Consider the following 25282-nt stretch of genomic DNA (forward strand, 5'->3'; position numbering starts at 1 on the left):
CTCTTAGAAGACAAGCTACAAAGGACAAGCAGCAGCAGCCTGCCTGTGTTTGCCCACAAATACTATCAGCACTTCCACTACCCAAATGGTGTCTTGGTCTACATAATTCTCACCTCACCTTTGGATGCTTTCCCAACATTTAAAATCGAGATATTTAAATCAAGGGGAGACCCTTGCATAACCCAAAGCAATCCTCAAGGGACCATATCCTGGGAATTGCTGTATTAGGATAAACCACCATCTTGCATTTTGTAATTTCCAGTAATGATTTTTCAGGAGCTGAATGTGCCACTCCCCCACACCATGATTCAACTCAGCTGGAGGTCACTGGCCTCCATCAGTGTTATTAAAATTGAGCTTGAACAGAGCAAATTATTAACAGAGCTGAGAAAGGAATGAATTACAAGAAATTTATTTCCCAAAATTACTTCCTCCTTGCCTTCAGAACAGCCATAAGCATATGTGCAGCTTTCTCAGATTTCTTTTTAGTAGAGTTCTTTAAATGAGTATATTTTAGAATATTTTAGAATATTTTACTATGTGACTGTATTGTGAGCCTTTAAAACTCAAAGCTCAGTTTTTATCCCTCAGGTAAAAATGCTTTCTACCATACTAGCTGAGCATTGAGATACTTCCAGCCAAATGCTGGAGTTTAAAAATGGAGATAAGTCTTTCACAAGTTTCTCCACAAGCACAAAGTCATCTTGGAATCCTTGCTAATGCCTTTAATTATGAAAACCAAGCTTTAACTTTACTAATTCACACATACAACTGTAATATGCATGCTATGAATATTTATTATAGTAGAATTCAAGTTGTCATTGACGGTGAAACAAAATCAAGGACCTGATAAATTCAGTTAAAATGCAGACAAGTATGTTCTACTTCATTGCAAAGTACAGGATATTTTGTGCTGCTTCTAGCAGTCTTCTGAAATGAGGAAAAAAAAAGAAGCAACATATACATTTCCAGATGCTGTTTATATGATCAAATGCTTAAAATATTTGCAGAGGGTTCTTTTTTACTATACGTAGATTTTTATTTTTTTTTAACCATATGGTCTAACTTGCTGTATTGTCTAGTTTAGGGATCTAGTTTACCTCTCTTCTGTTCTCAACCCTGTTACTTCACACTTTCTGAGTGGTTCCTGACTTCCCAGAGGTACCCAGAATACTCCACCTAAGCCATTCATTCTGAAACAGAGAAAAGAAAGGAAAAAGTGTAATGCAGTATGTTTGTGCTGGATCCAGTGGTACCATTATCAACAGAGATTAAAGTAGCAATCCAGATGTTCAAAATCCCTTAGCTAACTTCTGGGTGAGAACAGGACAGTAAATAAATCTTCTGTTGAGGGTGAAAAACCTGGTGTTAGAGGTGAGAAAGTTGATTCAGTGGTTGCACATGCTGACATGCAAGATTGCTGACTCAGGTATATTTTCTTAGCCTGTTTGCCCAAGAAGACAGAAGTGGATGTGTGCAAGCCAATTCATGACCCCATCGAGGAGAGCTGACAATGGCCACTGTCTGCTCGGTAAACAAGGCAGGGGGACATAGTAAATGTTCCAGCAAAGACCATGTTGCATTTTTATTCTGGGGTTTAAACATCTGTGAATGTTTGGTGTTAGAGGCAGTATGGGTCTTCTAGAATCCCTAAGTTCATGTTCTTCTTTTTCTCTTTGTCTTGGTACCTAACTCAGACACAGACATGTTTTGGATCACATTCTTTTCTCTTCCAAATTCTTATTGTACTCCTCACTGCTTCTTTAACTCTGAACTATTTATCTTCATTTCATTGCCTCCTGTCTCTGTCCCTTGGTGAAGAATGAGTTAAGGAGTGTGTGCTTGAGTGAATGGGGGGTGTATTTCTGTAATTTCTTCTCCTTTATCCCCCATTTCCTCAGCAACTTCAGAGTACAAATATGTGGCATCACCAAAGGCCTCTCCTTGTCCCAGAGGAGATAGAAAACCAGTCCTCCTTCCAGTCAGTCCTGTGGGAAAAGGATGAAGACCCTAGAACTTAACTTTTCCTTTGTCCAGTGAAAAGGTTGCCCCTGACACACAAAGTCCCCCCTCCACAAACAGTCATTCCTCCAACCAAGGTGTCAGAGGATCTTTTTCATCTTCCAAGCATGGAGAGGGGAACTATGTCCCATGCCCAGGCAGGGCAGGCAAGAGAAAAATAATCAGGTCACTAGAACTTGGCTGCTCCATTCCAATGGACAGATGAGCACCTTGGCACCTGGTTAGACGGAAATAAAACTGTGAGGGCATCCTCCAAATGTCATTAATTTCCATGGGGGTTTGAGAGGGGTTGTCAGAAGTCAGGCTTTCACTGTGGCCCAAGCATCTCTACACAAAGCATCTGCAGACTGTCATGAACTAGAAGAGCTGTTTCAAGAAAGACCTATTTTTTCTGAGAGTAATTTTACCTTTGTTATCCATCACAGCATTACCTTCCCTAGGTTTATCTTCTGTCTTGAAAAAAAGAACAAGAAAAGCTGAGTGTAGAAAGGGATTTGCGTACTATGGCTCCTTAGTCTGTCAAGTCAATTTTTTACCTACACTAAAACTCCTGTGGATTCTATAAAATTTTCTCTTTTACTTACATTTAAAAGGACCAGCAGCTGCCATGGAACTACAGTCTCTGGCTACCTTTTACTTTACTGGGCAAACTCACCACACGGGTGGTGCAACAAATGCTGCCACAGTGCTGCTGTTGAGTTGCTGCAGTTGTGTGGTCAGTGGAGGGTTAAATGCATTTCTTTGCAGTACGTGCTTTCTTATGAGTTTTCAGAGGTTTTTTATGGAGCTATTTTCTTTTCACCCCTTTCATCTGTTTGTTGTGGATGCCCACATGACCTCCTGAAAATACAAACACACTCTTATTTGCAGAGCCTATTATCAGCCTTGTCTTTAGCCTCATGATAAAGGTCAAGTAGATTTGTTAGGGAGGCTCTTGCCTTTCTAAATCCACATTGGTTATCTCCTTTTAGATAATTCCTATCCATGTATTTCTCTAATGTGCCCCAGGGTATAGTTTCCATTCCTTGAATATTGCAAGGTTAAATTCATCTACTTTTGACACTTTTTGACACATTTCATCTCTGTGAACTGGTTTAATACCAGTGCTTTTGTGATTAGTAATCCTGGACAGTGGAAATAGAGCAAATGCTCTAGAAGAATATTATTTTCCAGTGCGAATTCTCTAAGAAACACTCGTGTTCTAAGAAACACCAGCAAATTATTCTGACTTTTCATGTAGCAGTTTTTCAGCTCTCCATGCTCTAGCCTCTTCCTTCAATGCTGTATTGCCTATGCAAATTCATGCTGTCCATGGAAAACCTGGGGGAGTAAAGGAGCACAGCAGTAAGAAAGCAATGACTAATGTTAACCTCTAAAACTTCTAGTCAGAGTTTAAGATGCCACTGAAACATCAAGGCTTTCCAGGTGCTTGTTTTACAAAATATTATTCCAATATTAAAAAACTTACATTTCACAGTTGTCAGAAAAAAAAAATCATAATAGATTTATTTTATTTTGTACTCTTTCATCATGATAATAGTTGCAAGACAAACTGGAAGGCTTTGAACATATATATGCAAGATGTCACTCAGAATTACTTTTTTCCAGTGAATATTCCTTATCTATGCATTATCAATTTGGATAAACCTATTTTAAAAGGTGCTTTATCCATAGTTACCATAGGCTATTTTCCTGGATTTCCTACTGCTCTTCATCAAAACAGGATGTTTAAAGTGCTGCATTGTACAATATCGAATAAGGAATATGGAGAAAAAAATTTCAAGATTGTTTCCTCTGAAAGTAAATATCCTTTCAAGATCTTTAGTCTGAAATGTGCTAATCAAAATACCTGGGTCTGCCTCATTTAGACTTTCGGTAAAATATTAATTCCTGATGTGACAGCCAAGTGAGAGCATTTTGATATTTCAGTTTTGACAGTACTGTATCTTTAGAGGCCAAACCTTTTGTTGTGAGATGTATCTTTCCAGCAAAGCAGCAGTAAGGATTTCTCACAGTGAGTAGCATTGGGTTCTTCTGATCATTTGTATCACTATTTAATTAATATAATAATAATAATAATAATAATAATAATAATAATAATAATAATAATAATAATAATAATAATAATAATAATATCCACATTGCTCTGCCTAATGCACATTTACCAAAGATAAAAAGATAAAATGTCCTCATTCCCTGAGGTATATTTACATTTGTAATGTTCATTTCTGCTAATCCATGTGTCCTGTCGTCAAATGTGTTATCACAGTAAGGAGCACAGAGCTTAGCACATACATTATTGTTCCATCCTCTTTCTAGGAGCATTGGTAGACAAAAAAAATTACTCCCTATCACACACTTCCTATTCTTGCTATATCCTCAGTCCTATGTACTAAATATAACAATATATTCAATTAAATAATTCAGCCACACTTTGATATTTAGGAAGCTCTTCTGTGCTGGAGGTCAGCATGAACAAAAGCCATTGAGACCCAAATGAAGACATTTGGTCTGGTTTGCCCACCTCCCCATAACACTAAACAGAAATTCTTTTTTGAATGTAAGTTGGTTTTCAGTTATGAGAAGATTTAAGAATTACAGAGACTTTGCCACTATAATGTAAAATTTTCTGCTGTTCAGAGAACACTGTATGTATGTGGGGTGTGGTATAAAACCCAGCCTAGACTGCACTGTAGGCAGCTTAATATTTTTATTAGTTCTATACCCGTTTAATGAAATTCTTCAAAATGCTGAAATGTTTTTATTCATAAGGGTTTTTCTTATGTATGCAATATGCTTTGCTATTCCTGAATGATTACAACATCTCTGGAGAAGGAAATGAGGTAAATATTGCAAAATACAAAATATTTTTCAAATGCTAGAGCACTGACCTTATAAAACGAAGATGCAACCTTGAGTCAGACAGCCAAGAGCTTTTTAGCACTTTAATGTAGCAGAACTCTACCAAAGGGGCAAATTTTTGCATTACTTTGCTATTGATGTGAGTGCTGCAGCTGCGTTTGTGTATCCATATTCATTATTGCTAGTGTTCCTCCTGGATTATGACTGATCCAAAAGAATCTGAATCTTCATTTTGAGGGTTTTTCTATTTTTTTTTTCCTTTGGTGGAAATAGACATGAAGAATACTCAAGGCATCCATTATTTTTTTTCCACAATTTGCTGGAAATGGCAGAAGGTATTAAAAAATGAAGGCAAGCATATCTCATGGTATTCAACTGATTGATAATTAAAGTACCATTACATTTTTCATGGTAGATTGTGTTTGTTTTCCAAAGAAATTAGAAACTGTGGTCCTTTGAGAATTGTGCTTTTAGTCTCTAGACATTTATTGCTAGAGCATGTAGTAAATGGGATCATTGATGAAGTTTGCACATCCAGCATATTTATATGAGGAGGTTTATAGTGTAAGTAGCTTTTCTCTTTGGAAGTGTGTTGCTCCTATAGAAATGAACCGTGCTGAAGCTTTCCATATTTATCAAAGATTAGTAAATGAAAAGCAAAATCAATCATTCTGTATCCTCATTTAAATTTGAAGAATCAAAGTGTGACACAATTTATGCCACAGTTAGGCGTCTGAGGCAACACGACAGAAAACTGAGCTCATAAAGTGATCTTGAATTATTAATGCTGAGGAATATTCAGTAGGGGAAGTTGAATATTCTGAATTTCCTTCTCAAGGAGTCCTTGACTGTGCACTGCATATACTGGGAAACTGGGAAGATAAAGCTTCCTGTCCTGGCATCTAAAGTTAGAAGCCTGTGAGCTGTCAGCCTGAATGAATACACTGTTGGGATAAATCCTACACTTGCTGTCATGTAAGAGTTTTCTGAAGTCGTGTTCAGCTATAGTTATTGATCTGATTATTTGTTAACTCTTTAAAATCAACTGCAGGAAGCTCTGGAAAGGATTTGGACACATGATTAAAGGGTGGGAAGAGGTAAAAATTCTGCTTTTTTCAGGTAATGCAGAATATGTTGTTTCTCAAGAGAGTTTTAAATGAGGCAATGGTGATATTTTGGCAATTTGACATGAAGTGAAAAATCAGGAGAGCCAGAGATAAATGCCTAGAAATTAAGTTGGAAAAAAATTTAAAAGTTTTCTCAATTCTGGTATCGTTGATAGATCAGATAGGATCTTCAAGGAGAAATTCCAACAGAATGCAAAGCCTGAATTCCGTATGCTTTCAGAGCAAATTTCACACAGGAAGTATCTGACTTTTCTCCAGGAATTATGAGCACAATTATTATGGTAGTTTTTCCTCTATGTAATAATTTAGCATGGATCTAAGTAGTTGAATACTTGTTAAAATGTTTCATGTCTCAAATAAAAATGCTAAAATTCTGGAGGTAAGTAGAGATTCCAGATTTCAGGATTCTGCCTTCCTTAGAAATGATCACTAATGCAGATATGTAAAGGAATGGAGAAACATGTCATTACTAAGAATTCATGAATCTTAAATAATTGCTCATCAGGGATTAATACCAAGTCCACATATAATGAAATTTAATCATGCATCTTAAGTCTTATATTCGTGTGACCAAAACAAGTAATCGAAGGCTTGTGGATCTTGTGAGCTTAGTGGAGTATTTGTTGTTCCCTACATTCCCTGACATAGAAATGAATTTTATGGACTACAGCTAAAAGCTCTTCCTTTAGAAGATCAAGACAGAGAAACAATCTTTTTCTTCAGTGTACCATCCATCTTCCTCTTAAGGGCAGCTTAAATGAGAAAATTTAGTACTGTGGCCACTGTTTCTTGCACTTGCTTTGTGCTTGTAACCACTTGGTTTTGCTGTGAGAAAGGGGAGAGACAAATACAACTGAGGTAACAATGTCTGCAAATTTCGATTTTGATTTGCTAACAACTTCCTTAATGTTCAGATTTCGGCTGTCTTGACAGGCATATTCATAGGGGATGAAATTCACATGCAGACAGCCCCAGGCTTATGCACCATATAAATCCTCTCTAAGCCTTTAAAATGTGCTTTAAGTGGGCCTAATTGATGTACAGGACCTGTACTGGCCCTTATACACATGGGAGAATTGCTTCCAGTTTTTAGGCTTGAAATAATTAACTATTGTACTTTCCTTTTGTTCTTTTTGATCAGATTTCATTTCCCTAGTAAACTGCTTTCATGTTGCCTTTTGTTTAAAAACAAGCAGAGTGGAATATCTGAGATCACGATATATATATATATTAGATGTAAACACAAATTAAATGTATATTGGAAAGGTCAGTGCTCAATAAAAATTCAAATCAGTTATTTGAATCTGATAAGGCACATGTGATCTGTGCAGTATGCACGTGGGGATTCTGCAGAAAATCCACTAAACACGATTATGGGAAAGTACACATTTTGTAAAGAACAGAATTCGTCACATCCCTTAACAATTCTTGAGGCATAGGTGGAGATTAGAATTACTATAGCAACTGATTATGTGTTTGCTGGTGAGTTAGTAGTTGCTAGTACATTAAGCACAATATGCCATTTCTAACTAATACTTCATAATTTATGGTTATCGTACCATCAATTTTGGATCAAAATGTAGCACAACCAATTAGGTTGCATTATTTACCTAATAATGCAAAATATAGTCTTGTGTCTAGTTTGACTCTTGCCCCATTTTGTCTAGCATTTTATAGAAATATTTTTTCCCTTCCAGATTAGCCAGTTTCCTAGCTACGTCCTGTTTGTTTGGAACAAGTCATATAAAAACCATCAAGTTTTGTTGTAAAGAGAGGGCAATCACATGATATTCATCATAGGATTTTATCTTTACATATGTTTTGGGCCAATGATCACAAGAGTGAAGGGCTTTTGGTTTTGAGGCATACCATTTTTGTTTGACCAAAGCTTGTGTTTCAAGGGTAAATAACCCAAATAGATTTTAGAGTGCTTTAATTAATCTTTTCAAATAAATGTGTTTTTCTCAATTTACTGCAGTCTGGCCCAGTTTGCTTTGGAAATGAATCAACCTAAATATGAAATAACTCTGTGTTAGTTTTCAGTGACAGAAGCTACAACATGGTTGAAGTGATTATTAAGTGATTAATTTTAAATTCACACTGTTAATGAATTCAAATTAACCTTGAAAGTCTATAGGTAGACAAGCTGTCTCTGGTATTATGCAGAAGAATTATGTCCACCAAGAATTGCAGTTATTTCCAAACTCCTCCTGAAAATCAGTCTGCTTGCCCCCATCTTGTAAGTGCTGAAAATTTGAAGTTGTAATTTGAGAACGGTTTCATATTGCAGTTACAATTTCTTATCAAATGTGATAGTCTCATGTACACTGGCAAGTATAAATCTGAGCTTTAGCCAAGCACTCTTTCTCCAAAGTATGTATAAATTGTCTTTAACCTATTTAAGTTGTTGAATCTCTGTCTGTAAGGTAGAGAAGAATAGAAGAGGTGAGTGTATGTGCTCTGGCATGGAGACAAAACAAGGCATTCCTGTACTCTCTAACCCAGTAATCTCTCAATTTATGGCTTCTCTGTCGAGGGGAAGAGAGCCTCATTCAGTGATTGTTTTCTGATGTAAGTATTTCTCCACATGAAATTGGCTTGAACTATTATGTCTTGTGTGTTGCATAATATTGTATGATATACTGTATGAAATTACTTGATCTGCATTCTATCATGTAGGAATCAAAAAAAAATGTGGCATGGGTATATTTAATCTGTCTGGGCTCATCTTTTAGGCAATCTGCATATCTGCATGCACTCATTTTAAATCTACTTATGTCATGATGGAAATACTTTTGCTACACAGTAGTATTCATGCTGTCAGTGTACATCCATGCACAGCAAAATTTCCCTCTTGGCTCATCTCTATTCATAAACAAATGTCACAAAGAAGTTAATACTCTGCAGTTTTATAGTAACTACTGTATTGTGCCTCAAACCAGCATTGGCAAAAGGTACATATTTTGCAAAACTCATTATTAGCATTATTTGTACTTTATAGTAACTTATAAAGACTTGGAAGAACTTTTTATATGAAGGTACAACTCTCATCAGCTGTCCCTCAAAAGGGACAATATAAATAACCAAATATGAAGGACTCTGATAAGGTATATTAATTTCTTTTGGCCCAAAAAAGTCTGCTGAAAGCCAGTAAGAAATTAGTAGAGCCCTTTCAAAGATGTGTCTTTCCTGAAAAATGGGAGTAAGTGGACCAAGAGCATTACTTGTTGTACCAGCATGAGCAGAGAAAGAAAATACAGATCAGAGGGGCAGCATGAAATCCTTGTTATTACAAAAGCTTGCAGTGCCATGATGTGCATTTGCAGGGTAATTCCAGGAAAGATCTCCATTTTTCTGGGAGAGAAGCTGTCACCTAGCAGAGGCCCTTTTCTGTACTCTATTAAGATACATCCGGTCCAGCATGAAATACAAACTGGAAGGGATACAAAAATCCTCAGAACAAGTGCCATGAAAGCAAAGAGATATCTAAGCCATATTTCAGACAAATCACAAATTGACAATCAAATTCTGGTACTTTGCAAAATCAGAAGGAGCCATGACATTTTATTTTTGCTTGAGGCAAGTAAATGCCCTTTTAGAATTTGATGACTGCCTCATTCTATGGATTCGCATTTAATAGCAAAGACTTAGTATGTGGTTCTCCCTGTGCCTCACAAAAAGGTATTGACAGATTTCTTCTCATGCCTGGCTCCTGTACGAATTTAGAAAGATGCCCTTTAGGCTGCAGAGATTAATGGACATATCATAGATCAATGGGTGGTTTCCTGAGGCCTTATGCACAGTACACCATTGCATGTCTTAACATGTAATTTGCAGTGCATAAAGGGAGTTTACTTTGAAACAGCTGTTAGTGGTCTAGCAGTTCCTTCAAAGATGGATATTGTGCATCCAAATGAGCACTTGGCCTATACAGGGCTTAGCATTTTGGTTATAGGTAGGTAGAGAGGACCCTGGAGTGAAAGAATATTAAAATTTTGAATAAAAATATAATAAGAGTTGGTTAGAAGAGAAAAAACACAGCTTGTTAGGATAGAGAATACTGACAGAAGAAAATGTAAGGGATAGATAGAGAAACTGTTAAAGAAAGATGCAAAAACTAGAAGAGGAAAACAAAGAAGAAAAATATCTGGGAAGAAGGAGAAAAGGGAATTTCTTCTTACTGTTTGAAATAATGAGTTGTGAGACAGATGGGAGTTCTGCCTCAAACACAGCTGGTATATGTAATGGGAAACCAAAAGTAAATATTATGCCAGAGAGCTTTAGCCAACAACAGGGTATAACCTGGGACATGGGATGAAATAGTGGTCCAAGCCCCACAGATTGATTACCCTGACTGCTCTGCTGCACTTGCACAGCAGCTTGCTGGAGCTCTCCCCCATGGGCTGGCTAGTGTTTGAGCTAGAACTGTGAACCTGGTCTCATGGCACAGAGGTCCACTACTGGGAACTGTGAGCCAAGTGTTACAGAGTCTTTCTTTAGCTCAGCAGGAACCAAATAACATTTGACAGAAAAAAATAGTACTTGACAGAGTCCACAAATGGTTTTTTTTTGCTGATTTCCCCTCCTCCATCCCCACTCATCCATAAATCAATGTGGTAATTGCCTCCATACAATCAGCTGAGAGAGAATGTGGTTGCTCACTGTTTCATAATTTTAGACTGTTACAAGCATTTACTCATGTGCTTTAGGCATGATAGTGCAGTTGTAGCTCCTCTTTTGTGCCTGTACTGCCCTCAGAGAGTGGGATGCAGGGTAAACATTTGCCAGATTGTTTCAGAGGATTCTTGTCTGAAGTGTGCTCCACCACAATCAAGTCTCTGTCAAGTAACTCCAAAGGATTTTCTGTGCAGCTTCCAGAGCAGGTTTTTTGGTTGGTTGGGGTTTTTTGGTTTTTTGTTTGTTTGCTTGGGGTTTGTTTTGGTTTGGTTTTGTCCTTCTGGTGGGCTCAAGGCCATAAGCTTCAGTGACATGTTCAGCCACTGCACTTGTGGTCTGGCCCAGAGAGGTGGCCACCTTTCCATGGCTCTCCTTACAAAGGGCTGGAGTTCTCATCATTGGAGAAAACATCCTTGCAACAGATCTATTATTTATTTTTATGTAGTTGGTACTAAGTAGCAGAAAAAACAGCTAATTCTTTAGGAAGTGGGTTCCTGTGTATTTTGCCCTTTATTTTCAGTCTGGGAAAAAAAAAACCAGACTTTGTTTCTGTTTTTATACAAGAGATATATTCAGTAGGTCCCTGAATGCATTGCACTTCAGCTTAAATGAATTGTTCATCCCTATCTTGCCTATAGAAATATACCCTCATCATGTCAAGATGTGGACCTCTAACGACCTAATCTAGAAATTCATTCCAAAACCTCATACTGAGGAAATTTGATGGAAAGTGCCTATTGGAGAGTATCTTTCATACTCTCATATGTGTCTAAACAAGCCCTAAGTGGCTGGGCCACATAACTATAGCTATGTACAATTTGAAAATCCTTACAATCTTTTGGAGCAACAACATATAATTACGAAATGGTGGCTTGAGATCTTCCCTTTAAAAATTTTTACCTCGTACCTGTACTGCCAAGGTACAAACATACCCATTAATCAAGGTGTACCACAACCCTGTCTTTCCTTGAAAAATGCTTGCTCAGTGAACATGCTACTTTCAATTACAAACAGAGTTCAAGCATGCCTTGGCCATTTGAAGTATTGCACACTGTTTTCCATGCTGTGAAGAGGCACTGTGGTGTGTTACCTGAAAAAAAAATCTCTCCTTTATATTCAGCTAGCATTTCAGGCAGCACTTTGGAGCCTGGGAGAGATTATTGCTCATGATTGCTATTCATAAAGTTCATAGCTGGTCTCCTATTTTTTCTGTAAAGAATGCTATTTTCCCCCTCCCATTTCTTCCAGATTGTTTTATTTCCTAGGAAGCTCTGGAGCAATTTACATGCCTTTTGGGTCATGCAAGAAATTTTGTAGCCAGCTGAGCAACTGGATGGAAGTTACGGGTTCTCCAGCTCGGACAGATGGTCTCATTTGGCTGTCACATTTTAACTCTGTAGCCTACCAAGGATTTGTCATTCTTTTCAGAGCTATTGCTAATATTTTGAACTCCTATAGAATCTTCCTATAGAACTGTTGAAGCTCTTCACAAACATGATAGTATTTTGCCCTCATATTTGTCTACTGAATAAAGAGATTAGTATTTGTCATTTTACAGATGGAAAAGCTGACACATGAGGAGGAGTAAGGATAGTTGTCTAAATGAGATATCTGACATCAGGTAATAGAGTTCTTGTTCGGACATGCCGGTAACAAGTTTTGCATGAGAATGTCACTAAATTTTGCAAATGCTAATTCAGTTGCTGTTGTTGCTATTATTTTTTACAACAAGAGTTGAATCCAACACTATAGACAAATGGAAATGGCAGCTGGTAAAGCACAGACCTAACAGATTTTGAAAGGTGACAACATGGTGGGAGAAAGGAAAAAAAAAAGAAAAGAGAGGTGAGCCTGTAAGGCACATGTGGTCAAAAATGAACCTGTTATCACTTTTGTATTACAGCAGACTTCTGAGGTGATCTGCTGATACTGGTGAGTACAGAGAAGACATTCTGCACTGAAGATGTCAGTGCTTCTGGTTTCGTCCTTCCTTCTGCAGCTTGTGAACACCCATACACACTCACTGACTTCTCCAAGCTTTGCTGATACCAGTAGTATTTAGATGTGGGTGGCTCAGATCCCAGGGGACTCGTGTCATAGCAGAGGGAATCAATTAGAGGCAGGTAATATGTGACTGGCATAGAGATCCATCAGTGCTTTACATTTTCCTGTCACTCTCTGTGGATGAAGAAGAGCGACCATGCAAACCTGTAGGTCTCTGATTAAGACCAAAGTCTAAACTTGCATTTCTTTTACCTGCAATCTTGTATTCTCAGCTGCAGGAGATAGGGAAAGTGAGTCATTTTTCATACCATCAACACCTGGTCAGAAGTTCATTGCTGGAGGAGAAGGTGATGCCAAGATCTTTTTCACAAATTACAGTGTCTCTAGTGTACATTTCCCTTCAGTTTCTTGCTTCTCTTCCCATGCATGTTCTCTTTAATTAGCTTTCCTTTTGTTCCTTTGCTGCATCTCTTACCCTTCTTGTGTTTTTTGGCATTCACCCAATGTAATCTGTATGGCTTTTAAAATCATTTTATAAATCCTTTGAACTAAAGAATCTGTTGATCTTAATCTCTTACTCTCCTGGCTATGCAAGGGCGAGACAGTGTGTTCCTATCTGCAGTGACAGCCCACACTGCCATCTTTATCTGTAGATGTGGTGAATTTAGGACAAAAAAAAATCCCTAACAGCTACAAGATGTTTTGAAGCTCAGCCAGGACAAAGAGACAATATATAAAAAATCTTTTTCTATTTCCATTCCAGATTGGGCACCCTTTCTTTCCTTAACATCTCATAATATCAGAAGAGTAAAGAACATTGAAGTGGACAGTTCAAACTGAGAGAGTTAGCCTTTAAAGTGGATGAGTTAGATCAAGAGCCAAGATTAAAATTGCAGTTTATCCAATTTTTTCATTTTATTGGAGTTATCATTCAAATCTTAGCAGACACAACATCTGGAACAATATTCATTTTAATGTGACATAAATTATCATCATAAGGAATATGGCAGAATGATCAGCAGCCAGAGAGAAATAATTTTTGAGATGGATTGCTAACATTTCTTGAGAATTCAGTCAATTAAGAAGTATGATTGCTTATTTGATCACATCAGCTAAATTACTGAAACAAATAGTAATGGAACAATATGAGATGCAGATGTGATGAAAAATATTTTGAAGCATTATTTCATAGATCTAAATCCTGAATAGCTTCCAGAGGCAGTTGTTCCACAGAAATAACAGGACATTTCCTGAGTGACAACAGAATAGATAAAAGAAACAGAAAAATAAGTTGTCAGTCTGGCACAAAAGTTTATTAACTAGGGGTACTGTCTCTACATTTTGTTTACAAAATACAGCAAGCCTCTTAAGCCTCTTAAATTATGTTTACTCTCATTTGGATTTTAGAGCCAGACAGGTAGGCAAGACAGCACAAACACAAGACCCAGACTCTGCATGAACCAAAAGCCATCCTAGAGCAAGAGTGAAACATAGGTTTAACTTTCCCAGAGATTTTATCCTGTAGCATTGGACAAACAATTTCATTTGCCCAGGCCTCCATATCTTATCTGTGCAGAACGAAGACTGTCATGCCATGCACTTTGCTGCTTAGTAGGATGAGGCTCATACATGAGTTGTGGGCATTGGTGAAAATCTCAATACTTGGGGGATAACCAAGAGTTTTGCCAATACAAAACAATCCAAAGACAGAGAGAGCACATTTAAATTAGGCTACAAAAATATACAGCCAGGATATATTTATAAGAGTATGAAGTATTCAAATTGAGCTCTGATCAGAGGTGTTAGGTCTGCACATCTGTACTGATATCACCCCAGCTGGCTCAGAAAATTATGACCATTTTCTGGTGTTATTTGGTTAGACCAGAAGAAGTCTCTTAGGGATAATTAGTAGTTTTGCATAGTAGTCACAGAAAGCAATTTCTCCTGCTTTAGTTTGTAAGAGACCTCCCAGAATAAAATTTCTTCTAATAACGTTTTCCCATTGCTGGCAAAGCATTTTTATAATGCTTTAAGGATGTGCACTAGTGGTTTCCTCCAGGAAAACCTCCCTGCTAGTGTCGAGGAGCTGATCCCAAAATCCAAGTGAGAGAGGTCAAATCCATGAAAAAATAGTAAAGTCTGATGCCAGAATTAAACTGTTCACTGATGCTTTGATCGTCTCCATGAGACACTGTGATGGGGAGATAAAATGGACAATAAACATTCCAGGGCAGCTGGAGTATATCAGGTCTGCCACAGGTAAAGGATTAAGTCTTCTACTCAAGAAACAGCTTGGCTGCAGAAGGTATAATGGGAGTTGTGAAGTACTGAACTGATTTAAACTTACCTGGTCAGCCATGATAGACAGGAAGTTGTTAAGAAAAAAAGACAGAGGGAAAGAGAAAGAAAAAACAGAAAGAATAACAGGTTAACATTATTATTATTCTAATTTAAAAATTTAATATTAACATGAAAGCCAGGCCAATATTTTTTGAAGGCTTTCACAGGGACCTAAATATTTTACACAGGTTAATACAGATATAGTGTTCTTAAAAATTTGCAAGTTCCAACCAGACTGTTTTCAATACTCAGCATTCAAAACAGTCACCTAGTCCAGCATCAATGACACATTCCCATTTTCTCCAAAAATACCCCTGCAGCCTTGTTTGTTCCAGGCAAAACTCTTGCACAGGGCTTGTGCTCATTAAAAAATAAAAAATTGACCACATTATATATATAGCTGTGTTAAGATTACTTTCTATAAATAGAGCATTTCTTCTTAAGCACTACTTTAGCCTCAAATTGCTGAGTCTGGAGCAGGAATTGCTAAGTGAAATTCCATGCAGATCAGACTGAACAGCACCTTTGACTTCAAGATATGTAAACTCCTAAATGAGTGTAGTTAGTTTACCTGTCTTGTGTTTCTGATGCATGTGGTTTCTTTGACTATTTTGTACTTTTTAGCAGAAATAAACATTTTTCCCTCATTTTTTCCTAAAATTATTACTATAGTTCCTGTGTGTAGAACCCATTCAGCACCCCAGTCAAAGGACAGAAATAATATGTGAATTAGTTGACCAGTTTCACATCACTGACTAAAGCAGAAAGCAAGTAACTGGACAACATAAAACCAATTTCTTGGCTTCAGTTCAGTGAGCAGCTTTAATGAAGGCATTCAAATAATAAGGAGTTCAGAAATCAAGAACAAGTCAGAGAAAGAAGAGAAGGTTGAACTTACTGGGTGCTGTATTTGTGGTGTACATTTCTGTTGTGAGGCTGATACTCTCCTCTTTATATTTTTCTTACCACCATGGCTGAAGCCCTGGAGCCTCTTTATCCCTTTTCTGTTGTTGGGGCTCCTTAAACTCCTTTATGTCTTTTGTGCTGTCATATTTACTTGCACTGAAAGGTTCTGAAAACCAGTTTACAGTTTTGTATAGCCTCACCTTTTACATGTCATCTTAGTAAAGAGACATTATAACATTTCCATTTCAAACCTTTATTTCAGGTTGTATAAATCCTCCTGCTACTAATTACATCAGGCAGAAGACAGCACTATAAATGTAAGCCCCACAGACTGATCTGCAAGGAATGGTAGACATCTATTTTAAAATATGAGTCATCAGAAAAGGCAGTGATTTTGCATAGTCTCTCTTTTTTTTAATACTAGGCTTTAATTCACAAGGGAGCACAAAAGCTCTGACTGCTTACCTTGTAATTTGAGATCACTTGAGTGGAATTAATGGAACTACATTATTAAGAAATAGAAGGAATTGGCTAAATTTTGTCAAGGGTTGTGGCTTTTACACTGTTCTTTACATGAAACACAAGAGATTCAGAGCTAATACATAGAATGAAGAAAAAAAATACTTTTCTTTATAAAGTATATGAATAGTGACTGCTCTGGAGGTTAATCAAGGCAAACCTTGAGGCTGAATTACCAAGAGGAGCAGTGGATTTCCTTAGAAACAGCTACTGTTTTGCATCATATAGGCCATTACTTTGCTGAGTGAAAATTGGTATCCTTGTGTTTTGGGAATGAAATGCAGGAACTGCTGCTGCTTGGAACAGTGAAGCACTAGTGCAAGCTACGTAAATACTGGGAAATAACTTTCATTTGAAATAGTTCTGAATAGTTAGCTGGGTGGTGCCTTCTTTATGAAGTGTGCCAGGCACACCCCAGGATAAAGGTTGAGCCAGGGATTACCTGAGAGCGTGTGCCCCCTGCAATTCCATCAGACAGGATGGCTGCCTGCAGAACAGGCACTGAGAGCTGACCAGAGTGCTCACTGCTGTCTTTGCTAGGCTGAGATGGTCAGGGAGCCAGCATGCAGGTTGGGGTGTTATGGCCCAGATGAGCAGAGAGCTAGGCAGGTACAATCCTGCCTGGGGGTGCACTGGGTGCCGTGGTTGTTGGGCTGTCTGTGCCCTGTTTGATGCCAGTAACAGTGGAGGTACCATGGGGTCTGTCCTGGGGCTTGTCCTGCTTAACACCATTTTCAATGACCTGGAGGAGGCAACAGAAAACACTTCTGTGGGGTTTGCAGGTGACACCATACTGGGGGACCAGCTGACAGGCAGGAGGGCAGGCTGGAGGAACAGCATGGATGCTGTTGGGCATAGATGGGAACAATGCTGTGCTGCCTCATAAAAGCAGAGGATGTGATTCAAAATGTACAGCTCCTTCTCAGCCTCCTCCAGCTGTCTTGTTTACAGTGCAGCTTTACTTGTTTGTTGTATTTTGTTTAATCTCTCTTTGCAAGTGATCTACTGGGCATTGACCAGTGCCAAGGGCAAGGAAGCATCACTCCACAGAACTATGCTTACTTCAGCTTTCAGTATGTTACTGTCTCCCTTCTTGTCCCTCAGGCCCTCATAAATCTCATAAAATCCTTTTCAGATTGAAATCCTACTCTTCCCAAGCTGTAACATGTTTTACAGCATGTATTTCTCTATAGTTATCTTGGTCTCTTGTTGACAGTCTTTAGGTATCAGTTCCTTGGCTGGTAAATATCTTCCTTATTCTTAAATCTATCCACTTGCTTTTGTTCAGAGCAATGCATGGGGATAATAAATTGGCCCACAAGTGCCTGAAATGGCTTAGTTCTTTCTGTCATGCCAGTGTTTCATAATACTGAATCCTGGGAATGTCTTGAAGAAGCCAACAGCATCTTCCCCACTTGCACATCTCCCAGAAGAGCTGCAAGCTGCCTGGATTTCTCCAGTAAACTCACTCAATGGATGTCCTTCCATAAACAGTGTTCCAGTAGTTTAATAGATTTATTCCAGAATATGAAAATAAACAGTTGTTCCAAATGCCGGTTTTAAGACTTGCAAAATGGAACTATGTACATGCATAAGATGAGAGCATAAATCAGCTCAGTAAAACAGCTTTGTAAATATTTATGAGCACAGGGCTCCTCATTTCACACATTTTATTCCTTCTCTGTCCTCATCTTAAGTTTTCACTTGCTTTATTTTATGGCTGGTAGTTTGGGCTGAGTACCTGACATTGCTGAATTGCTGCCTGTTTTGCCTGGTATTGCACATACCACAATCCTAGACCTTTAGTGACTGCAGGTGAATGCATGATCTGTAGAAAGAAACACCCTTGCATGGAGGGGCATATTCTGAATTCTGATGGACCCATATTGTGTTGTGTGAAGTTTAGCAGGCACTGATGAGCTAAAGCACAGCCTGGAGTTTCCTGCTTGAGCTGCCACCTGTCATTTGGCTGCAGGTGAGGCAGGACCCACGTTTCTTCCTTGTGGTTGTATCAGAATGGAGCTGGTTATTCAGAAGGGTGAGGAGAGGAAGATTAAAAAGATGGTTGATAGGATGAAAGATAAAGGTGTGGAACAACAGAGATGTGAAGCAGCTGTGAAAGAACAGTGGCAGAAGAATCAGAGGGACACAGCAGAAACAGTCTAATGGGGCCTACAGAGATGGGTTATCATCTCATGCAAAAATCTTTGTCTCCCTGGCACCTTCTCCTGTGGCCATGATCCTTCCCCATACATCCTGGCCTTCTGGTGGCACAGAGAGGAAATGACATTCTCACTCCTTCCTTTGCAGCAGTCACAGAGGAGAGCAGAAGGATGCAATCATATAGACATTTTCTTTTCAGTTTTATGAAGGTGTTCATATGCTCATTATTTCCATTTGTGTCCACGTTAGTGCTGGAATTTCCATTACTCTTCATTAATTCACACCAAAATATAATCTGTATTTTCTCCCTATTTCACTAGTATCAGATAGCACCATGTTGATATAATAACCAGAAACAAATTCTAAAAATAAACCTACTGATAATTTCCAAGTGTTTTTATAACCAGACCCTTGAAGTTCCTGAGTGGTCAGTAGACTGAGATAAGTGCTATCATTTTTCTTCTCTCTTGTCTGCTGGCTTTTCAGCCTTTTTAACTGCAACCCACAAGGGGGCTGAGCAGGAGGTGCTTGTGGCAATTCAGGATGGATTATTCTTATTGAGGAATTGGCTTCTGCTGTTTCATGAGAGGCTTTGGCAGATCAAAAGCTGTTGCTGCTGAGATCCTGCCAGGCATGCTTTCCATGTATTTCTGTATGTCTTCACTGAAACTGCGTGGGATCAGTGGAATAGGGGAATTTGGGTATGAAAACATTTTTCATTATGTTTACACATCCTAATTAGAGATTTATAAGGACAGCCAGATATGCTGCCATTTAAACAATTACTTGTATTTAATTGTGTTTGCATTTTTATTAGGGAAATATAACAGAGAAAGATAACTTATTAATTTACATGCAGTCTTATCAGAAGATTTCTGTACATTGTACCAATTTACATCATTTAATGTCTTAGCATGCATTTAATCATATTCTTGCAAATTTAAGTGTCTTCCTGACTGCAGTGGTATCATTCATTAATAGTTACCCTGAACTCTGATGATCATAGATTTGGCATAAACCCAAAAAACTATTTTCTTCAAAAAGTAGATTTTGGAAAGCTTATTGGCAATTCTTCCTGAAGTTGTGACTCATTCTGTATTTTTAGACACTGCTCAAGCACAACTGCTGGTGTACTTGAGGAAAAAAAATGCTCTTTGATCAAGTAGGATGTTTGTCTCTGGTGAGCTGTGCTTAAGGCTTTTATTCTTTCATTTGCATAGTCTACAGTCACTGGCATTCCCCAGGGATCAGTACTGGGCCCATTCTTATCCAGTTTGTTTATCAGTGGCATAGAGGCCCCCTCAGGCAGTTTGCTGATGACACTGAACTGGGGGAGTGTCATGGATCACCTGAAGGCTCTGCTGCCATTCAGTGGGACCTTGATGGGCTGGAGAATTGGGCAGAGAGCAGCAAACAGGGCACAGCAAGGGCAAATCCTCCTGCATGTGGGGAGGAACCCCAAGTGCCAGCACAGACTGGGGACTGACCTACTGGAGAGAGCTCTGTGGAGAAGGCCCGGGGTTCCTGTGGATGACAAGTTGTCCATGAGCCAGCAGTGCCCTTGTGGCCAGGAGGGCCAATGGTGTCCTGGGGAGCATCAGGAAGAGTGTGGCCAGCAGGCTGAGGGAGATGATCCTGCCCTGGTGAGGCCACCTCTGGAACACTGTGTCCAGTTCTGGGCTCAACGCAAGAAAGACAAGGAGCTACTGGAAAGGGTCCAATATAGGCCACAAAGACAATGTGGGGTCTGGAGCATCTCCTGTGAGGAGAGACTGCAGGAGCTGGGCCTGTTCAGTCTGGAGAAGACTCAGAGGGGATCTCATTAATGCATTTAAACTTCTCAAAGGAGGGTGCCAAGAGGATGGTGCCAGACTCTTTTCGGTGGTGCCCAGCGACAGGATGAGGAGCAATGGCCATAAACTAAAACATGAGGAAGAACTTCTTTCCATTGAAGCTGGCAGAGCACTGGAACAGGCCACCCAGGGAAGTCAAGGATTCTCCATCTGAAGGCATTCAAAACCTACCTGGATGACTTCCTTTGTAACCTGCTCTAGGTGACCCTGCCTTGACAGGATGGTTGGACTGGATGATCTCCAGAGGTCTCTTCCAACCCTAACTATTATATGATTCTGTTATCATTAGTAAAAAAATAAATAAGGTCTTTTGTAAGTAACTTAACTTCCAACATGAGGTGTCCCTTCACCTCATGTTTCCTGATGGCAAGTTGCATCCATGGCTTTCTGCAGCCCCCAGGTTGCTTTTTCAAGACATAATGATCTGCTCATCCACAACAGGGCTGGGGTACAATCCACGTATGATGAGACAAGGGTCAGTGTAATTTGTAGAGTACCCACCATGAACATTTCAAGAGCACCTTGAGAGGAATTAATGATGATACCACTCTCCATCTACTTCCTAGAAAAAAGAGAGCATCATTCTGTTTTTTTTTAACAGAACCTCTGTTTCTTTGAAATTAATTGAGAACAGGAATGTATCCTCATAGTAGCAGATACCTTGTGTAGATGAAGAAGCCAAGTCTGAGATGTTTCCTTGAATGTGCAGAAACAGTTCTTTTTATGCAACGGGGAGCGGCATACAAACCCTCAGAAGCAGTGGTCATGATGTTACATACCTGCTTTCACTTCAGTCCCACTCCTTCATTTGGACAATCTAGCACTGCATTCTCTGATGAAGCTTCCTCTTAAAATTATGCCTCTCCAAAGACCTGGGATTGTGAGGGACCTCTGTTTGCAACACTAACTACAGTAAATGCTATTGTATTATCCAACAGTAGCAAATTAAATAATCCCACTCCTGTCACTTTTTAACAGGATAATGTTAAAGGCATTCCTCTGGGATGGAGAGTAATAATTTGCTAATTCCCCTCAGTATTTCATGCTTCTCAGTATTGCAGCTAATTTTCTCTGAGTACCTTATTAACATTCACAATGACTTTGCAGTCCCACCCTAATAGCTCTCTGCAGAGGCAGTGACTGTGAAGGTGAGAGCTGACAGTGACACATTTTCCTCCTTTTTCCTCTACAGACTGTATTATCCTGGTTTCCATCCACTGAGGGCTGTCCAGCTAATGCGAGTGGGCAAACTGCAGTATAGTCAAGGCATGGTTCCTCAGGCACTGGAAACCTTGAAACAGGTCAGTATGGTGAAATATTTTTTCTCTATTCCCCTCCCTTGCTTCCCCCAAAACTGCTGTGTGATTCCCCCGTCTTGCCTTTGGATGCTCCTCACCACTTCTTCCAGCAGTGGTGTTTCCCCAGGCTGCAGGTGGATGTGGTGATGGGTCACTGTTGCTCAGCACAGCATTTCAGGCACTGACATTCTCCAGCATCAGTCACAGCTAATTACAGTTTCATAGCTCAGAGGTGCCTGGATGAAAAATTACTATTAGTTCTGAAGAGATAAATTATCTCAGTGCTTCATATGTTCCTTATTCCCCTAGCAAAGTGATTCTGAGAACACTGAAAGTACAGGAACAGGAGGAGAGCTGCAGCTTCTACCCTTCTTATTCCCTATCAGGTTCTGTGATTTCAGGCTGGAAAACTTTGTCTTTAAATTGTGAGCCACACTGAAGTCAACAGGCATGTCCCTTGATCCCTCATATTTCTTGTTGTTCATCATCTTTGATCTGGTTTTGCAGCTGTGCTTTGTTAGTTACATTTCAGCTTTAAGCCATCCCTCTTGTACCTGAGCTGACTTTTATATTCATTTCCTTGTACCTCAGGCTCTTATTTGTCCTGCTGTTATATTGCTGTTAGTATCATCTTAAGTATATTAAATAATCCCTTTCCATGTGCAACATGTCCTCAGGATGTAGAATCTTGCCTCCCATCTCAAGCCCTCAATCACTGCTGGGGTGCTTTGCTCCCCCTGGAAGATGTGCTGCCTCTAATTTCCCTCAAAAAGGTCTCATTCTCTTATGTTATTGATTGTCCTGTGATCAGCTTGCCCTGAAGACACTACATGCTCCATGTGGCTCCCCATCCTGGCTCTTGGCTCCCCTGCAGTTCCTGACACAGCTCCCCATTGCCTTTGCTGGGTGCTGCCAAAAGCCACCTGGCCCAGCTGCTTGCCTGTATCTGCTGGGCAGGAGCAGGACCAGCTCTGGTGCCAGTGTTGGAAAGAAGTGAAGAATTTGGCTCTACATTCCCTTCAATTCATGTCCATGATAGATGAAGTGCTGTGTGGCAGCTGCTTGGGATAGAAGGGGATGGGTGTCTCACTGGAGGCGAGGGAGGGGTGCTGCTCCCCTCCTGCCCAGGTCCCCTATAAAGATAACATCAGTCATGACTTTCTAGGTGTTAGTATTTTGTACTTACCTTTTCTTCAACCCCCATATCTCTTAGGTGATTAATGATGCAAGCTGAATAATTTTCATATGTTGAAGTAATAAATTAGTATTTAGTATGATGCCACTCTTGTTAAGTCTTGGTATAACTTAAATCTTCACTTGAAATATTTTACTTGAATTATAGCCAATTCTGATCATTATAAAGCAGGCAGAAGAGTAATCAATTCTATTTTATGTATTATTCAGAAGTATGTCATATATCTGTCATGTGCCAGGTAATCCCTCTGCTCTTTCCCCCAAAATATTTATCATTTCCAAACATTCAGACTTTCCCTTTTAGCAGTGGAATGAGACTCGAGTCAGAGGAGCTTCTGTTTTCATTGACACTGCTACAATTATATCAACATGCATTGTTCTAATTGCATTTCTAATGTGATACTGCATTAGATTAAACTGGAGCAAATACCCCTAGAGACAAATGAATGCTGCTGGTCAGTGAAGGTGGACATTGCAATGGGGATTTATATGGTTTTGGTGAAGAAGCTGCCCATTGCAAGCCAGATTGCTACACTATGATCCCTTGGAAACTGAGCAATGCCTAACACAGAAACCTTTTCTAGGCTGTGACCTCCTCTTTCTCTGCAAAGGGACATTAAGGTGCTGCTTGTCCTTCTGTGTCCACTGTGTCAGTGAGCCTCTAATGGAGGCTCCATTGGTGCTCCACAAGGACACAGTGAGTGCTTTACAACCGAGGTGTAGAATCCTGTCGTGGCTTTGCCTACTCCCTATTCAGCCTCCCCTTTTTCACCCAAGTGTGGGAGAAGGAGAGGCTGAACTCCCACTCCCTGGGAGCACAGCTGAGAGGAGGAAGAACTTCTTGTCATCCTGTTTCTCCGTGTAACTTCTTCAGATGAGCTCTGAAACTGATTCACTTCCTTGCTTTCTACACCGGAACAAATTAGGGGAAGATATAATTCCCAGTTTCTTGTGACTAAAGGATGTGATTCCTAATATTAGTCAGATAATGTCCTAGAGTTATATGAGAACACAATTTGCCCCTTTGTGATTAGATGTGTCAGCAGAGCATGCCACATGCTCAGAGCAGAAACTCGATTACCTTCTCTGCTTCATTACTCTTCTTAATACACTCTGACACTGAATAGCAGCACCCTGTTGGAACCCTCGTCAGACTAATTTCACTCTGGCATTAGGAAGAAGGATATGGAAGGTGCAGAGGAATTGGGATCTGAGTGGAATTCACCTCACATATAAATCCTGTTTAATCAGGCACAGCCTCAGAGCTGCTGGGGATTGACAGCCTCTGCAGCAGATACATGCTCTGTTAAAATCAGGGCTTGGCTCTGCAGCCCAGCCCTCACTGCTGCTCTCTGTGCCACAAAAAAATGAATCACTGTCCCAAACACCTTGCCCTTTGGGCCCTATGGCTTTAGCTCTCTGCCCTGCAACCCTGAAGAAGGCTTAAATAATGTGGAGGGCTTTAAATTGGCCATTAGAAAGAAATCACCCCCTAAACTTATATTAGGCCCTGCGGACTCTTATTTGCTAGATTTTGAAAGAGAAGTTTTACAGAGAGGCAATACTCCTCTGGAATGAAAACTGAAGGTAGTATTTTACAACCAACATATTCTTCTTAAATTTATATACATATATATGAAAGATCTAATAGAGGACAGATTGAGTTATAGATCTGGAAAGCTTTTGTCAGCAAAACACAGGAACTGCAGCCCAGTCTGAAAAACAATTTGAAGTGCCTGGCATGGTCATGGGAGTACTTTTGTCCCCCATGAGCTGATGGGTACAGCTGTCTTGTCTCATGAACATCTACAACAGGTACTGTACGATTTCCCTTCTTATAGAATCCCCTGTTGTGGAGGCAAAAAGCACAGGAACTGGGGTAAAATCCTTCCCAGGTCTCACAGGAACACTGAAGAAATCCCTTCTCTAGGTGTTTGCTTCAAACACTGAGTTGTTTACCAGCTGTCATTGATGGTATTCCTCTGCCTGCTTTAACAACCTGTACTCTTCAATCAAGAGAGATGAAAAAGCACAGATATTCCCTCTGAAATACTAGCCTACACTTCCTGCCACTCTGGCACATGGCCACTTGCTTCCTGCTTTCCCCTGTGACAGAGCTGTGCCATCCTGCACCTGCCCAGGCTTCCCCACAGCCATGGCCATGGGCATCCTGTCCCATCCCCCTGCAAATCTGGCACAAACACCTGCACTGCTCCTCCTTTACACTCAGGGAGCAGCAGCCCTTCCTCTGCTCTAATGGGGTTTATATTCTTCAGGGTGTAGTGATGACACCGTGGCCTGTGTTGCCATTGTAGCT

At 39.7% G+C, this 25282-nt stretch overlaps 1 protein-coding gene across 6 annotated transcripts in view; it reads left to right on the forward strand.

The window, feature by feature from the left end:
• The window catches only part of SMYD3 (SET and MYND domain containing 3), a 379752-nt gene that overhangs the window by 351616 nt on the left and 2854 nt on the right, over positions 1–25282 (forward strand). For all 6 annotated transcript variants that reach the window (XM_054629904.2, XM_077175748.1, XM_077175747.1 and 3 more), the window contains one exon: positions 21666–21774. In XM_054629904.2, coding sequence (XP_054485879.2) covers positions 21666–21774 — 109 coding nt within the window. The remainder of the gene's footprint in view (positions 1–21665; positions 21775–25282) is intronic.

The sequence above is a fragment of the Agelaius phoeniceus genome, chromosome 3 (assembly GCF_051311805.1).
Source record: "Agelaius phoeniceus isolate bAgePho1 chromosome 3, bAgePho1.hap1, whole genome shotgun sequence".
In the NCBI taxonomy this organism is placed as follows: Eukaryota; Metazoa; Chordata; class Aves; order Passeriformes; family Icteridae; genus Agelaius; species Agelaius phoeniceus.